The sequence below is a fragment of the Anopheles arabiensis genome, chromosome 2 (assembly GCF_016920715.1).
Source record: "Anopheles arabiensis isolate DONGOLA chromosome 2, AaraD3, whole genome shotgun sequence".
NCBI lineage: Eukaryota > Metazoa > Arthropoda > Insecta > Diptera > Culicidae > Anopheles > Anopheles arabiensis.
Genome location: NC_053517.1, coordinates 26,820,578 through 26,838,660, shown reverse-complemented (window position 1 = coordinate 26,838,660; position 18,083 = coordinate 26,820,578). Strand labels below are relative to the sequence as shown.

At 46.2% G+C, this 18,083-nt stretch overlaps 2 protein-coding genes across 6 annotated transcripts in view; one reads left to right on the top strand and one right to left on the bottom strand.

The window, feature by feature from the left end:
- The window catches only part of LOC120908806 (serine proteinase stubble), a 100,742-nt gene that overhangs the window by 9,490 nt on the left and 73,169 nt on the right, over positions 1–18,083 (bottom strand). For 4 of the 5 annotated variants that reach the window (XM_040320188.1, XM_040320189.1, XM_040320190.1 and 1 more), the window contains 6 exons: positions 6,044–6,437; positions 5,289–5,683; positions 5,001–5,146; positions 4,473–4,815; positions 4,106–4,295; positions 3,721–4,018 (listed from right to left, as the gene is read on the bottom strand). In XM_040320188.1, coding sequence (XP_040176122.1) covers positions 3,721–4,018; positions 4,106–4,295; positions 4,473–4,815; positions 5,001–5,146; positions 5,289–5,683; positions 6,044–6,437 — 1,766 coding nt within the window. Of the gene's footprint in view, positions 1–3,720; positions 4,019–4,105; positions 4,296–4,472; positions 4,816–5,000; positions 5,147–5,288; positions 5,684–6,043; positions 6,438–6,515; positions 6,681–18,083 lie in introns of those variants that run through there. The other variant, XM_040320192.1, reaches the window with a different exon arrangement.
- LOC120908807 (UDP-glucosyltransferase 2-like) lies at positions 8,780–16,692 on the top strand. Its single transcript, XM_040320193.1, has 5 exons — positions 8,780–9,256; positions 10,919–12,303; positions 13,868–14,301; positions 15,527–15,743; positions 15,856–16,692. The coding sequence occupies exons 2-5, from the start codon at positions 11,642–11,644 to the stop codon at positions 16,151–16,153; spliced, it is 1,611 nt and encodes a 536-aa protein (XP_040176127.1). The 5' UTR covers positions 8,780–9,256; positions 10,919–11,641; the 3' UTR covers positions 16,154–16,692.

The window sequence follows — 18,083 nt, the reverse complement described above, 5'->3', positions numbered from 1 at the left end:
GCGGGAAAACTAGAAGTTTTCATCCACTCGTGAGAACGTTTTCTGCCGATTCACTGCTTGCAGAGGTATTTGCTACTCACGATTCTAATCAATTAACACTCGCCCCAATCCAGTGCATTCCCGACACGGAACGGAGGCGGTGGGAAAAGCTTTTTCGCTATCAAGTGCACTATCGCGGGAGGGAAAACTTAATGCTTTTAAAAGTTCTCGTGTTACCGAAAAAAGAAGGCAAGAAGCTACTAGGAAGGCGCTGCAGGCCTGCCGTAAGGCGCAAAATTGCATTATTTCGTTAGCTTGTATCGTCAACTTGTCCTTAATGCCGGAAAGTCAACTGGATGATTGACTCACTCTTGACTGTCTTGAGGGAGAGAGTGGTAATAGGAGGGAATTGTTTTGCTTAACAATAACTATATTTTTGTGGGTTTTGTTAGTAATACATGAAAAATTCGATACATTTCAATGAATCGTAAGAAATGTATCTCTAACAACTATCACAACTATGTTTTCAAATGTCCTACAACCATCGTCCATACATTGTATTGATTCCTGGAATCTGTTCTGACCAAAATATGAAGAAAATTACAATCCCGCATGGTATCAGTCACAACGTTTATTGACCATTCTCTCCTCCACAACAAACACTGCATCACGTTTGGCAAACAAACTCAAATTGCTAACGAAAAACGATCCACCGTCGCAGCATGATTGCGTCCACAAGAGGGAAGACAACATCAAAAGCACGTTCTTGTTCGTTTTCTTTTTTTTTGTCATGTTCAACCCAATTCGTTCGGAAAGGATCGTTTACAACGAAATTCGGAAGCAAACTGAAGAAAGACAACAACAAAAAAACTTCCGTCTGCTGGTCACTCCGAAAGAAAGGGAAGAGCATCTGCCTTGGCGCAGAAAGTTCGTCTTCTTGAGCGAACTATTGATTCCGAATTTATCGACAACTTTGCCCATTTTTTTTCTTCTGGTATCTAGCACTCTCCGCCTGAGCTATGGACCAATGCACTAGAGATAAACACAAATCACGACTTTCGTAAAGTCATCCTTCGTTCGATCCATGCTGTGTTCGAGTTTGTTTGTTAGTATGAACGTGTATTTTCCTTTCCTTTTCCAATCAGGATCGGTAATAGCAACTTTCTTACAAACTCACCATTCCCCTAGCAAGGCCGTAAAGACACAAACACACTTCCTACCCAGTCCGAATGGCAAAAATCAAGGTTCACTTTTGGGCGACTCTAACGAATTCCGGCTTATTCGAAGTGAGTTGCCCCAGCCTACGGAGTGTGCTAGTGGGGTACGGTTTTGTAGAAGAAAATCGAATCAGTTTGCCAAAACGCACCACAAATAGAAACGGAAAATGGACACGGAAAACCATCCCGCTCGTGATGCGTGCGGAGTACGGGGAAGCCATTTCATCAACACCCGGTAGTGGTACGACTTCATTCGACGTGACGATGCTATCGAACGATGTGCTTTAATACATACAAACGAGCACACATGGTACAGAATCGGGAAGCGGATGCATGCGGCAAAGTGAAAAGCAAGGATGCCTCAAAGAAAGAAAAACAGGACGAACGACGAAACTCTCGTCATAGAAATGAACTTGTGAATTCGTCGCTCGTACTTGTATCTTAATTAATTCCACCGGGAAAGCAAGGGCAGTACGAGGACATGCGTAGATTCCTAGCCACATAGCCGAACCGAATCGACCTTCTCGACTTGGTGGAACCCCCAAAGGGGAAAGCTTTGTGGGTGTTGAAAGGATTGTATCTGTTTCGGCAATGGTTATGCATACAAATCTGAGCATCGTCTCTCCCGAAAATAAACGCGCCCTTTTGGCAGTTTGACCTTTTACGTTAAGGTTGGCCTCGTGGGAAATGAAGAAAATCAAAGTGCAGGGTATGTGGGGTACTTTTCCGAGAGACACAACCAATGATACTAAAGTTACTTATCACGTACTCTTTACTTTTAGCGAAATCCTACAGCTAAGCTCTTGCCGATTTTGGTGTAATCATTGAAAACAAAGAAGGATCATTGTGCTATGCACAATGATAAAGCAAAGTCATGCTAGGAAGTTACGTTTACACCGACACACTAGCAAAACTCATGCTTCAAAGTAATGATGCTGAAGAATCACAAGGAATCATCGTAGCCATTCACGTTCGACCTGAGAGGATAACAAAGAGGACTTTTCATACGTGCAAGCTTCAATACATCAAATTGACACAAACATAATTGAACTCACTTTCATTGACAGAAAAGCGATGAAAGGATGCTAGTGCCAACCAGACCGAAAGAATAAAGAACTGTTGCAGACATGAAAAGGTGTTGGTATCTTAGCAGCAGCTTATGGCTGTCTAGTCAAGAAGGACAAAGAACTACATAGGGAAAAGGTAGTACCTTGCACTAGACGACAGGAGTTGATTTCTCTTCAGCTTCGAATAGAACGTCTGCACGGTACGTTTTTCTACACAAAGATGATTAATATGAGCGACTCAGCATACGTTGCTAAAGATACCTACAAAAGTGTATAGCGATTCTATAGTAGCGAAGAAGGTTAATAATTGCAAACATCTTCCCATCAAACTCCTGCACGTGTTCTTTTAGCAACACGTCGTTTAGCATCTGGACTTTTGTCACCGTGACAACCACTGTCGTGATGCAGGAAAGACAGCCTGCACACATCATCGAAAGAAAACTACACAAAATGAGAAAATGCTCCATAATTAAGATGTGCATTTACCTTTTCCCGAACAATGCTTTCCGCGAGCAGCGAAATGCAGCGCTTTGGCAGATGAGAAAGATCATACTAGCTATTTTTTTTTTTCTTATGCCTTTTCATTAAAGTGTATGGTGTAGATATGGAACGCTTCCGCGAAGAATGGTTCTGTCGGTGTGCTTTAATTATGGAAAGAGTTTCATCATATTGAAAGTACAGTGCAGACGGTTCGCGTCAAGGAATTTGTTGCAAGAAAAAAAGTGAAAAGTGTTCCGGTACATAATTAAAATAGAATGAACCTTGCGGCCAAAAGTTTTGCTCTAACTTTGCGAGCATTTTAGCGCGTTCTTTTTTCCTTTTCAGTTCCTTTGAGTATCTGCTTTCTGCAAGTGATGCTTTGCGAAGAGAGGATTATAAAAAGTGTCTAAAGGTTTAACGCGATGCAAAGTGGTGCATTACGGTGCAGATTGCATTTATACTATTTTTTGTTTCCTCGTTAATATTTCTACCCTTCTTATGATTGGGTAGATAAAATGATTTTTTTACCAATATTAATCAGTTTCAAAATGTAAATATCAACACTATCAATTTTTAACTGTGGCTATTAAAACAAAGAGGAAAACTAATTGTGTCATACCAGATGCTCATAATAGCAGTCATTTGTAATACAAATTGCCTACTTTACTGAGCTCATTCTGTTATTTTCCTAAAAGTATGCAATCTGCGTAGCATCGATGTGAAATGTGTCCTTCGATGTAATAATACAAATTGCCTACTTTCCTGACATCATTCTGTAATTTTCCTAAAAGTATGCAATCTGCGTAGCATCAATGTGAAATCTGTCCTTCGAATTGGAATTTATTCGTAAACAATAATCAAAGTCAATCAAGAAACGGTTTGCTGACCATATCAAATCACATTTGTATACTTTTCTATTTCCGGAGCTCATCACCTCCGCTTTCCCTGCCCTCCCCCTCACAACCACACCAACTTACCTCTTGCAGTACGGATGGCAGCGTACCGCCCTCGCTCAGCCGACCCCAGCCGGTAACGGTCGCATTCTCCCCGATCAGCAAATCGTCCGTCGCCGGCAAACAGATCGGGCTGATGTGGGGTGCAAAGACGAGCGGCTGCTCCAGCTTCACCAGCGCCAGGTCGAACTCGTACGTGAAAAAGTTATACTTCGGATGGACAACCTTCCGGGCGACGCCCCGCTCGATGTATGGCAGCTGTTCCTGCACGTGCGAAAAGTCATACTCGCCGACCCGTATCCGAATCTGGGACGTTAAAAGGCTGGGAAGAGAAGCGGGAGGAAGCAATTAGGAGCAATCACTTCACCCGGCACGTCCCGGGGAATGGTCACTGCCGGCGTTCACTTACTCATCGACACAATGGCCCGCCGTCGCTATCCAGTTGTCATTTATGACAGCTCCCCCGCACCGGTGGGTACTCGAGAAGCCGAAAAATGACGTGCGCCGCACCGACACCTGCCAAGGCCAGCGGCCGAACGGAGCATTTTTGCCACCGACGATCCTTGTTTCCGGTCGGCCCATCGTTTGAATGCCGCATTCTTTTTTTTCATCCAAGTCATCGAGCAAAACGAGGAATAGAAGGAAGAAAAGTGTGTATTTATAACGAGTGATTGGGGGCAAAAGAAAAGACGAACTGTCCAGCATACAACCGGCGTTGAATGGGGCACGAAATTGAAGCACCATCTTCAGCTCCCCAACAAAGAAGGAGTCCTTACCAGCGTTTCTTGCTGCGGAAATCGTGTATCGGCCCGGTGCCGTGGTGTAGGACGCAATGGACGGTGCAGCATCGTCGACGTCAATCACAGAAGGGGATGCTGTTGCAAGCGCTTGGGAACCTGTTGAGCTGCTACTGCTGCTGCTGGTACTACTGCTGGATCCAATGGTGCTGGTGGAGGACGTGGTAGTAGGCCGAGGCGTAGTCGTGGTTGTCGTGGTAGTCGTCGTAGTCCTTCTGGTTGTGGGCCTGGGGGTCGTCGTCGTGGTCGTCGTTGTCGTTGTCGTCGTCGTCGTAGTGGTAGTGGTGCTTGTACTGGTCGTACTTTGCTTGGTCGGCTTTGCCTTTATGTCGGGAGTATAGTACAAACAGGAATTTTATTATTAAACTAAAAAACTGGACAAGATCCGGGCCATCTCCGTTGATTGGAAGAAATCAATTGCCAAAGGCAAACTTGTAAAGCCTACTTGCTTCCCACAGAAACGTGTGTCCTAACGCTCCGTATCAATTCCGTCCGCGCAATACCTACCGATGGTTTTGGTTTCAGGACGGTGCTTTGAATGTTGTTCGAGATGGACAGGATCGGTTTCTTGGACGGTTTGTTTGGTTTCGGCGGTTTCGTTCGCGTGATGAAACTGGGCTCCGTCGTCGCCTGCCAGTGAGTGGTAAATACGCCTGCAGCACACGCAAATGGAGAACGAAACAAAACAGAGCCAATGATTAGGCAAACAAGAAAGTAGGCTTTGTCTCCACGAGTGTATACTACACCCGGGCATACCCATTCGCATCCCAGACTTTGCCCCAGAGAGTAACCTACCGGTTGATGCACTCGCTGCCATCTCTTGGTCGACTGCACCCGTTTGCGGTTGCTGCTGCTGTTGCTGCTGCTGATGCTGCTGATGCTGCTGCTGATGCTGCTGCTGTACCAGCGTCGATAAGGTAGAATGTTTATTTACACTGCCTTCGGTTGGCTTTTGACTAAAGTGATTGCTGCCGGTGACGAAAGCGCCACCACCGCCAGCACTCGAACTACTACTGGAACTACTAACGCCGCTGCCGCCGCCGCCGCCCGGCTTACTGTGATGATGAGTGTGATGATACGTGTGGTGCGGATGTGACTGCTGATGGTGATTGTGGGACGGTCGTATCACCAGCGTACCACTGCCGTTCGGCCGATAGATGGTGGTGTAGCCATTACTACTAACAAAAGTACTGTTGAGCATTGGTGGAGGTTGTTGTTTAATGGATTCGAGGTAGTAAACCGTTGGCGAATTTTGAGGAAAAAAGGTCCAATATTCCAATGGGTACCGATGAGAATTTGTGTATGTGTGGAGGCGTTGGTAATGATTTGGGATGGAAGATGTTGTCGTTTAACATCAAGAGTATACGTTTTAGGAGGGAGGTCCCACATTCCGTTGGTTGGTTGGTTGGCCAGACACAGTCACCGAGGGTAGATAAAAAGGTAAGAGGAACAAGCATAATGGTTAGCAATGAACGCGTAGGTTTCAAGGTGGGAGAGTTTGTTCGGAGGCTGTTTAGAAACTAATGCACTTGCCCATCCAACCCGCTTACCTTGGCCTTGGTGGTTTATACTTCCCACCAGACGGCGAGCCCGTCGGTTTCGGCCGATAGCCGCCAACAAACGTCTGATGCTGGTGGCCGCTGCCACTCTGCGGTATCACATTTTCGGTCAGATTGTGCGAACAGCAGGACCCGAACATGAACTGGTCCATGCACATGCCCACGTGCTGGCCCTCGGATTTGATGCATTCCCATACGAACATGCAGGTACCGTCGATGCCGTTCACCGAGCAGGGCTTCGGGTTGATCTTGTAGTTGTGACTAGAACCGGCGGCCACACCGGCCAGACCCGCCACCGTTGGCGCACGCTCAGCAATCCAACAGAGTGCGGTTAACAGTAGAATCGATGTCCGCCATCGACTCCACATGGTGGAGATGTTCAGATCTGCGAAAACGGAAGGAAAGTGAGGAAAAAAACAGCACGTTAGAAACGACTAAGACAAAGGGGAAGTAATACACAGACAAGGCAATAGGGTTTATACAGCTAACACTGTCCTTGAGATGAGTCATGGGCATGGACAGGGACAGTAAATCACAATCTGCGGCGTGACAGCTCTCGCTGGGGAACGGCAACGGCTCTCTATGCACTCGGTAATTGGCTGGAGAGACACGCCACAGGCCACAACCATTCACATTCCCATTTATGGACATTCTCGCATTCGCGTTGGCGGCGTTCAAATTTAGCCCTTAGCACCCGAACCGCGTTCAAATCAACAAGTTGCGCAACGTCCGACAGTGCGCGCCCAACGCTCTCTTTCGCTTGTCGGCCGACTAGGGCGGGCTAAAAATAAAACAAATCTATGCCCTACGCCCGCCTTATGATCATTGCAATGATGGCGACGACGATGATGATGATTACATTTGTTTACAAACAACCGGTTGACACCGCGCTGAGCATGGCGAGATGGCGTGAATATGAGTTGCCTCTCTGTTGGCAGGCACATGTTGAGTGCGACCATGCCATGCTCTGCAACGCATGCTCTGTTCATCTCAGGCAGGAGCGCGTTCCAATCGAGCATAAAAATGCTCTTTTCTTGGTCGGTAGCTACGCAACGGACGCAATCGCGCATGGAAGTGTGTGTGTGTGTGTGCGTGTGCTCGAGCATAGGCGAACCGGTTTTGTTGTTTGTTTGTGGTGCGTAGAATGAACCGGAATGTGTTCATTCCATGAAGGTGGTGCAGTCGCGATACATGTGCGTGCTGGGGCGCAATGGTTTCGTGCCGGCGAAATTTCTCGATATTTCTGGATATTTCTGGGTTAGAAGAAAGTGGATAAGAATGAAGATGTTTTGGAGGGGTAATGCACTCGAGCACAAAAGAAGATGCAAAAAATACATTTTAGAAAAAGTATTTCTTTAGATGTGTTCGTTCTAAATTTAACAACCAAAATGGATTATTTTTTTCATCTACAAAAAATGAAACCAATGTAATGTAAACCAAAATAATGTGTTGCATCGCTGTTGCATCGAATATACCAGATACTTCTTATGAGATGAATTCGTGCAGCATTTTCATTATATCGATCGATTGATGCAGGCTGTGTACAGGCTGTGTGATAACAGCACAATCGATCATCTTCACTTAACCTAATCGATACATCAATTATTACTACACCATGTGCAACACACTTCCCATTTTCCCATCCTGTATGGATGTGTTTGCAATAGTTTGTTGTATTTTCGTTTCATAATGCTGGCGCTAAGTTTATATCAAGAACTTAATATTTTTGAAACTATCTTAAAAGGCTAGAAAAAAAAGAATGAAAAAACTAAATTTATACTTCACACCCAAAATTTCAGCTCAGTCAGCTTAAAATAAACATAGTAAACTCCATTCAAAAAGTAAGAAAATTAACTGGATATCGTTTTACATTGTTTTATTAATTCGATCAATTTGTGCTTAAAGCTGATGAATTTAAGCATTTCTACATTAACGTTAGATGTACCACTTTCCTTCTTTATGACTGTTCAATGATGAACCTTCTCTGCGAGCATCTAACGCAAAGCATTGCAAAATTTGCTCCACTACTACATGCGTGAGCATGAGTCAGGGGTAGGCAACAGTCCTAACATCAAACAATTTAAATATTCCTTTTCAAAAAAATGCAATAACAACCATACACAACAATGTTACGAGCTCATTGTTTTGTGAAAATTAATTTATTGCGAAATATATATATTTCCTACAATTTGTTAAAAACAATTTAAACGATAGTAATATGTTGAAAGAGGCGGTTTCGTAGTACAGTCGTCAACTCGTACGACTTAACAAAATGCCCGTCATGGGTTCAACCCCCAAATAGACCGCGCCGCCATACGTAGGACTGACTATCCTGCTATGGGGGGAATCAATTAGTCACTGAAAGCCAAGCCCACAAGTGGGTAGAGGCAGGCCTTAACCGACATCGGTTGTTGAGCCAAAGAAGAAGAAGAATATGTTGAAAATCCTAAATTGATTACTAAACATATGTACAAATTTAAATAAAAAATAGGTTGATCGTTGTGTTCATATTGATAATAATTTGCCATATTCATCTGTTTTGATGTTTTTGATCACAAAAAATAGTAGTCTGCTTAGTAGACTAACATTATTACGGTCTCAGAGAGTTGGTATACTAAATAAGTTTTATTTTTTTCTAATGATAAACTATTAGTTTCTCCACCCTGACATGAACCAACACATACGCACCTACCACAGCGGATCACACTATATACATTCTCTGCTCCCTAGCAAAGGTGTTCATTTCAACAGCACAGCTCTGCCAGTGAACAACGTTGCTCTTGTGCCGTCTAATGGCACGCGCTTGCAAGAGGAAGAACGAAAAGTAAAAACTATCTTACCCTGACAACAGTCACAGCAACAGTGTGAATGTGCCTTTGTGCCTTTAGTGCTCAGCTACTAAAAAGTGATACCCATAGTGCCAACAAACAGGATAACAACACTCTCCTACAACCTATCACGCATAGTGAAAAGTGAAAACTGTCACAGTGCGTTCGTGTTTCCTGAGTGCAATACAGTCCTTGGTGTGTGAAACGCGACCAACCAATCAGCCCAGTGTCACACAGTGCTGTAGTGCTCTTTCTTCGTTTGGGTGCTAACGCGTGTGCACGCAGCGTCGCAGCAGCTGATTATAATTAATGCACCACCAAGCCCCGTCGACAACGACGACGACAACACAACGGAACGGTAGAGGATTGAAGCAAGGTAAGCGTACACGCGCGCGCACACAGAAAAACCTACAGCTTCTGCTGTTGTCCCCTACGTGGTGTCGTCTTTGTGTGGTGTGTGGGCAAACTGAGAAAGCATGCAAAGATCCTGCAAAGCATACAGCATCCAAGGAGGGAATAAACGAAATTCAAAACAAATCTCCCCGCAAGCGTGGCATCCCTTATCAACCCTTAAAGCCGACACTCAAGCTCCTCGTGCAACGGTTTTGGTTGAATTTCTTTTCTACTGGCCGTTTTTCACCCACTGGGCAAGGGTGAAATGAATAAATTAGCAGCAGCCCCACTGTCTACGGGCGGTTGGAAAGGAAAGGCATCACAGCGCACACCGCTTCCGTTTCCATGCACGGAAATGATCGCTTTTCAGGTTGAACCGTGGTTATATTACACACAGCCGCTACCGAGAAACCCACCCATACGGAACACAAAGAAGATGGGCAAGCAAAACACGCAACTCGTGTGCTGTGCTGTGTTGGTGTATTTGATTCCTTTCCTTTGACGCAGAGGGTAACAGTGGAAAAAAGGGCAGCAAGGAGGATGTTTTACCGCATGCTCGCGTGGGGCGCATGGGGCGAACTGGTATGATTCATGGTATGGAACCTCTAGCAAGCTGGGTCGGTTATCGTCTGCCGGACGTTGAAAACAACCGCTGTTTTGTTACGCCGGCACCAATGTATATGCTGGCCCGTTCTTTGCTGCTCGACAGTGCAAACAAAGCGATTACGTACGAGCAGCAGCTCGGCGATGGAAATTGGCTTATGACTTCGTGCCCTGACACACGGCACCACCAGGGGCGTGGATGATTTGGCGCGATAAATATCAATTTATGTGGTCGTTTTTTTGCTTGCAACCTATTTAAGAAGTGTGTAGATAAGGGCTGTTTCTTCGCTATATTTATGCGCTGATTTAAAAACTTTTCATTTGGAGGTTCGCTGTTGTTGATCCTGTTGTATTATTTGCAAACGAAAAAATCGTTTAAAACTACCATTGAGGGCCTTATCAATCATTGTTCTTGCGTGACTGAAGGATTTTTGGTTACACAGATTCGCTGCCAATTTAATACACGACATTAGATTGCATGATACCAGCATAAGTAGTAAATGATTAGATTCATTTCAACCTGAAATGATCGGTAATTGACATGCCAGTTAGATTCAAATAAGACAACCAAAATCCCATGGTATGCACGACCACCATCAACCGACATACACCGAAAGCACTTGGTTGTGCAACCAAAAATCCGAATAAACCCTTCAGCAGTAATGGAAAAGTACTTGCTTACGTAGGACAGCACCAAAATAGATCAAGCACATAGTTGTCCCAACACAAAGAATCGATTGCTGCAATAGCCTCAACCAAAAACAAAAACAAAAATCGTACCCACCAATTAGCAAATGATCGGTCCAGTAAAATGCGGACAGTGCGTCATGTGTGACCAAACCACGCCACCCTGACCCACGTTCCGGGCCTGGGTGGCTGGAAACCGGGTGGTTTCATAACGGTTTCCTCCATTCTGTCGCATCGCAATATCACGCGCCAAAACTGACGTCCGTTAGACCTATCGCTAATTAGCAAGTTCTCGTTGTGTATGTATGCTTCGTAGTAACGATGTTTCTTCTTTCTTGTTTCTCTATCGTTCCAGCCTGCATCAGTCGCTAATCCATCCGCCCTTTGCGTGGCGTGGCTCTTCCATTTCCGCACCTCAAGTGCCTTGAACGTCCGGCGGACGTTAAGAAATTCGTACGCTTCACGGGAAATTGTGAACCAGTGTGAATAACAGTACGGAAGAAAGTGTGTGTGTTTGGTTCCTTTTGTGAAACGATTGCTTAAACGAACGAGCTGTTCAGTTGGCCCCCCCTGTGGGCTGTGTGAATTATCCCGTTGGGGTGTGTCCGGTTTGCGCTGATTGTGATCCCCGCTTGATTGGGCGAAATTTGTGCTCCAGTTCAAGGAGAAGCTCCGCAATAACTGACCGTCCGACCGATCCGTTTACAGTCCGCCAATTTGTCTGAATCGTCTGATCACATGTCCTGCACGCACTGACCTCCCCGTCGGTCCACGCCATCCTAATTGTCAATCAGCGAGGGTCAAGCGAGCGCGAAATTCAATTGATACGACGTCTGACAACGTGAACGTGAACTCTGGGAGGAACGGGGCGGAAGCATACACACCCCCCGCGCCAAGCCGCTTGTAAGAAACGTGAGCTGCGTCGCAAAGTGTGTTGTGAAACATCTTTCAGGCAAAGGAATTTCGTCAAAATCCGTCCCGTAGTGTGTGGCAACCGGTGACAGTGGCGGTTTGCCCAACAGGCGAAAATAGAACTCCTCGCATCCTCACCTCCACCTCACCCCACGCAAGCCGCGCAATGGCGACCAATACGACGGTCGCGGTGCTGCTAGCCACGATCGCAACCGTCTGTGTGTGTTTTGGCGAGGCGGCCAAAATACTGGCAATCTTCCCGGTGCCACTGAAGCAGCACCAGCTCGTCTACCGCCCACTGATCGAAGAGCTGGCCGGCCGGGGTCACGAGATCGTGCTCGTTACAACGGACCCCCTCGACATGGCCGACCGCCCGAACGGGACGCGCTCGATCGAGCAGATCGATCTCAGCTTCGCCTACCAGCTGCCCGCCCTGGCGCAGCTCGGCTGGGTCGGGCTGGACGGGCGCGACATGCTGCGCAACATATTCGACGTGATGCGCACGATTTCGGCCGAAGAGCTGCGGCATCCGGCCATGCAGAAGCTGATCGAATCGGCCAACCTGCAGGACGGAACGGGCGGCACCAAGTGCAACCGGTTCGATGTGGTCATGGTGGAATGGTCCGGCGTGACGCTGATGAACGCGTTTGCGGAACACTTCCGGGCGCCGCTGGTAGGCATCGCGAACGGCGGGGCGTACATCAACGCGCACGAAGCGCTCGGCAATCCGAACCATCCGATCGGCTACCCGAGCATCTTCATGCCGTTCAGCGAGGATCTGAGCCTGCTGCAGCGCATCTCGAGCGTGCTGTTCACCGTGTGGTACAGGTAAGTGTGTGTGTGTGTGTGACAATTGAGCACACAAACAGCTTTTGATTACGAAGGGCTCCGCATCTAGTTAGCGCGTGCAACGCTCCCATACTTCGGAGGGCTTGGGTCTTTTTTGCGCAAAAAACCATACTATCTACGGCGTGTGTGGTATGAATTATTCAACCCTGACATGGTAGTTGGAGCAATTATAATTGAGCAATCTACTAGTCACCGTTCGCAACCACCAGCATGTGACGGCGACGGTCACACACTCAAACACCTCGTCGTAGGTCAAACCGGCTTCAGTCGACAGCCCAGCTGTACACAATACTCAGCACCGTGCAGTTGGAGGGCAAAAAGTGCATGTAGGTGAAGAATGACTCGACACACACGATCGAGCTGTAGCGGCTGAGAAAAAGTAAAAGTGATATGGGGCTGGTTCAGACAGCTGCTACAAATGATGACGAGTTTGAAACGTGACCATCTTTTCCAGTTAGAAAACGAACTGGCCCAGAACAAATGGCCTGTGAGATTGTTGCACATTGTAAGTGCAAGTGCACCAACCTTTGGCGTGCATAAACGCGCATGGTTAACACTTTTTTCCCTTCGTTCCAGCAACTGTTGCAATGTGTGCTTAAACGAACTGGCAATATATATCCGGTCACGATTTCGTTGCGTTCGTTCCACCACCACGTTTGTTTGTTTTACGGACAATTCTAGAACACGCTTGCTTGTGAGCTGTTTGTGCTAATGGGTGCAAAACCAAACCGGCTCGAATTGCTTACCAATTGTATTTCTTTTGCTAGAAATCGACCACACGCAAAGGGAAGATGATCATACGATTTTCGCTGCTTTGCAATGCTTACCCATTACATTGTCAGCATAATGCTAACTAATCCGCGACCTCTGTTTACCTTAACAGTGACGTAGGCAAAGATGATCAAGTGGTGTTAGCGTGGAAGCTTCTTTTTTGTTGTTGTCGTGTGCGACTGCGGGGCAAGAATGTCTATTTTAAAAACATTTGGACTATTTTGCTTCTTAAAGTAAACAAACCATCCTAAATCAGCAAACCTTTCTTATCGCAGAACTAATCGTAGAAGAGCTAGCAGACACTTTAACCATGGTTGCAGAGAAAAATCTAGGAAACTTACAAAAATCTGTTAGTTTTTACAATTACTTCATTCTTTACGATGTGTACCCTTCTCTCTCTCCCATTTATTTATATTATTTGCCCCACACGACGGTAGATAAGACCGGCGGGATCAGTTATCGCGAAATACGTTGACAAGGTGCGGAATTTCTCGTGCTGACACAGTGGCCTTGATTTTGGCTAGAATGACCGATTAGATTGCATAACATCCCTTATTTGCGCATCAGTAGCTTTTGCACGAAAACAAATCACAAAACACGCTACTGACTTATGCTATATGCTGCCCATCAGCTATCAGGGCGGTGTAAGCTGATACCACATGTCTGTGAACAAATGTTTGCCGTTGGAACAGTTTATTGTTTAATCCTGATAAGAACACACCCTTTACGTTATATATTCATCGCTATCTATTCCTTCCTGGCTCGCCGGCAGGTTCTACTACTACACCGAAGAAATACCGGCCCAGAATTTGATTGCCAAAAGCAGCTTCGGCGAACACATTTCCGATCTGCGCCAGATCGAGCAGAACGCGGACCTGCTGCTGATCAACGCTTATCAGCAGCTGGGCAATGTGCGCCCGGTCGGCCCCACCACCGTCTATCTCGGAGGCATACATCAGCAACATCGCCACCAGCTTCCGGAAGATCTGTTCCTCTTCCTCGCCCAATCGGACGAACCGGTCGTGTACGTCAATCTGGGCGCCTCGCTGGGTGGTGTGGCCGGACAGGCTCGCATCGACAAGATTGCCAAAGCGCTCGCGCACCTCGATCTGGCCAGCGTTTGGGCGCTGGACGAGAGCATGGACCCGATCAACAGTACCGGGCGCATCTACCAGTCACACAGCGTGCCGCAGGAGGCCGTTTTAGGTAAGCGTTGGAGAGGGGTTTTTTTTACTGTGGTTTTAGCTTTTATTTCATCATTAAATTCGTCGTACTTCATTAGCCGGGGGTTTGTTCTCGCGTACGTACGTACATGACCCGGGAGAAGGTTAGTTGAGCGGGGGTAAGCGAAGAAAAAGCGAGCTATATCGAGACGAAACGAAGCAGTTTTTAGCGATATGAATAGAATTATACGCAGCAGTCTGACAGACCTCCCCAAACCTCGACTGCTAGACCTTGAAAAACACGTTTCGATGCGGGAGCTCTCTACATTGTTTTATTGCGAATTTATGCTCAACATTGTCCTTTGCAGTGAAAGATGATCTTTTAAGCAGCAGCACATGAGTGTTAGTGAGGTACAAAAAAACCCACGACACGAGGTTCGCGCTTGCCGCTTAACTCAGCCAGGTTGTGCATATTAAAAACTTCCCTGTTTTCTATTACTATGCGACGCAAACAAGACAACATGGATGCGGGACGTTTGAAGAGGCACATGGAGGAGAAACACAGCCGCAACAGCTGTAGCTGTGTGTGTTTGTGAGGAATGTTTGAAGCAAATCAAAACAAAAACAAGATTAGATAGCTGTTGCAAAGCAGGGAGGAGAGATAGGCAAGTGGTTTAGCGGCTCCGTGCGGCCGGGATCGGTATCGAGCAACCCTTACCGCGCACGAAGCGTGTGCAGCACCCCGCCGTAGTGTTTTGGCTGGGGGCTTGGCAGCCGGTTTCCCATTAGCCTGTTGTTTGTGCACTGGTTCATGGCTTCCCTGTCCACACAAACACACACACACGGAGTGTGTGTTTGTGCTGTTCGAGTGAGTTTAAGGGGGCGATGACGACGATGCTGATGTGCTCTACCGCGTAGTAAAAGCGACAGGCACACTGGTACGCACGTGTTTCGTTGAGTTCATTGAGAAATGCAACCGACAACAACAAGCCGCACGGTCACAACAACTCGGACGAGAGTGTGGATAAGGGTCTGGTAATTGGCCGTGTGGAAGTGGATGTGCCAGCAGGTTGAAAAACAAAACGCATCGTCGTCAACAAGCGCCAACAAACCGGCTGCGCTTGAGCGCAAGAGTGAAGGTTGCGGAAAATATTTACCCCACACTGGGTGCCAGCGAGAGATCTAATCTCTTTTGTACAATTTTGTTGTTTTACGACAATTTCTGTATCGAATAAAACCGTATTTTTTTTACGCTTTTGCATTTGCAGGTCATCCAAAAGTGCGCGCATTCCTCACGGACGGTGGCCAAATCAACGTCGAGGATGCCATCCAGCACAAGGTGCCCGTCGTCGGCATCAGCTACTCAACCTCGTACGACCACTATCTGCGCCAAATCGTCAAGTACGAAGCGGGCATCATCTCACTGATCGACTTTGAGACGCAAACCTTCGTGGACAAGCTTCAGGATGTGTTGATCAACGAAAGGTAAGCTTCGGGTGCATTTTTGGAACTCGGTGAGCGTTGTTGAATCAAATTTAACGGATCATATACCCTTTCTCTCTCTCTGTCTCTCTCCATTGCCATCGATGATATTTAGGTATCAGGAAAACGTGAACAAACTGCACCGATTGCTTAACGACCAGCCGCAAACGGCGCTGGAGCGTGCCGTCTGGTGGATCGAGTATGTGGCACGCAACGGCGGCACCAAACCGCTACACGTGCGCCATCTGTCCTGGTTCGAGTACCTGATGCTGGACGTGCTGATTGTGGTTGGTGTCTTGGCTAGTCTCGCGTGTGCGCTGATTGCATACGCTATTGTTCGAGCAGTTCGCTACTCGAGAAGCTTACCGATGGAGATGGTGACGCGCGGTAGCCGGAAGTGCAAGATGATGTAAAATGCGGACGTTCTCTAACGGCTCGCCAAAGATTGGACGCGAGAATTACGGTGCTATAGCGATTGTATTTTGCTATGCAAAAGAACATTACAAAGAAGGTGATTATTGTGCAGATTTAAAATCTCCCGCATCTTATGCGTCAGCGAGGCATAAGATAATTTGTTTAAGAGCCGAAAAAAAAACCTTTCGACAGGGTTGTAATCTTCAAGAAAGATTAATATAGTTACTACATCAGGTTTTGTCATAGATTGATAGATTTAATCAAACGTATTTTGTTACGCTGTTAGTAGATGGATAAGAACGGAATGCCTCACACACATTTACGAAAGTCTGAAACTGTTTAGAGCTTGTCTGTAGGATGCGGTAGGCTGTTTGTGAACGTTTTTGGAAAAAGGAAGATATCTACAACGAATCTTTGCTAAATACCCCGCACTGAGTAGTGCGTAAGTGTATTGTGATATTACCTAAGTAAGATGTACCAGTAGGAGTGTATGGAGAAGTAAAATACCCTACAGAAATAAAACAGATGTCAAAGTAAATGGTAAAAGAGTTATGCTCTGTACATAGTTATCACATTACATTTAATAATACTTCGAATCAAATACCTATACCTACAAAATAGCAAAAGTTACAAATTGCCAACCCCTGGCTCATATCAGCCTGAATGTATGCAATGTGACGCTTAATCGAATGAAACAGTTATTTGAAAGAGAATCGAACAAAATATTGTATGCGCATCATGCATTACGTTGTCAATCCATTAGTTTGATTTTGGTAAATTTCAATTCAATATTGTTGTTTTTTTATCACAAACTTACCATTATAAACATATTTTGTACGCTATATTAATAATGTAATTTAATTCCCTATCTCATAAATCTTAAAACTCATACAAATGCGAAAAACGTTATTTGAACCAGATAAAACCCTTTCAATTCATGGATAAATTGGGTAATCATGCCAGTTCAGTGTTGTACATTGTAACGTATCAAATTATTTCAAACCAAGACTTTCTTTCTCCAAAGAAATTATTCCATAAGCTCCAGAACAATCTATCCAACCAGAACCGAATTCGTAGCATGCTATCTATACACCAATGTTTCCACCATGTGGCATTGCACTCCATCGTCTCCCGTGCGGTACTTTCTCTTGAATAATGCATCGCTCGGGCACTCGGCAGCCTTAAACGCATGCTATCACTATCATCGAATCACGATGAAGGTGGATAATGGGGTTCGTTGAAAACTGCATCCAAAATCCCTGATCCGGAACTACGTTCGCCCCCCCACCGACAACCAACCATCATCACAAATTAGTGCGCTCCGGGGGTAGGTGAATTAATCTCACCCACTGTAAAATCCCTTTTTATTCGAGCCTATCATTCACATTTAGTTGCAGCCGATTTGTGGTATAAATATTCAGTAGGCTCGCCGCCACCGCCGCACTGCGAACACTGCCAACGGATGCGCTTGCATCCGAAGCCTTCCGTGGGGCAGTAGAGATGGATTAACAATTTTAGGAAACTTGCGCGCCCCACCGACCGACACGCTCGGCACACGCTGTTAAGTGTCGACATGGAAAGATTGGTATGAAAATGATAGCCACAGTGCCGGTTGCTCGATCCCTTGTGATCGCATTCCGTCTCGTCAGCTTAAAGAAGATGATCCTCCTCGCGTTTCGATACGTTAGCGGCAGAGGTAGCTAGCAGATGCAACGCTTGCCTTTATCTCGCCTACAAAGGTGTCTGAGGACTTGTCGAGATATTCCAGCGGTGGAATGTCGTTCGACTGCCGCTCGCAAACTACACGACTAATCAATTTGTTTATGTTACCGAGCGGCTGCGCGAGTACACGAGTTTCAGCAAACGGCAGCTCGAAGCTGGCTACCGATCGGCATGCCAGCGCCACAAGCATCTCAACGCGTTCGACCT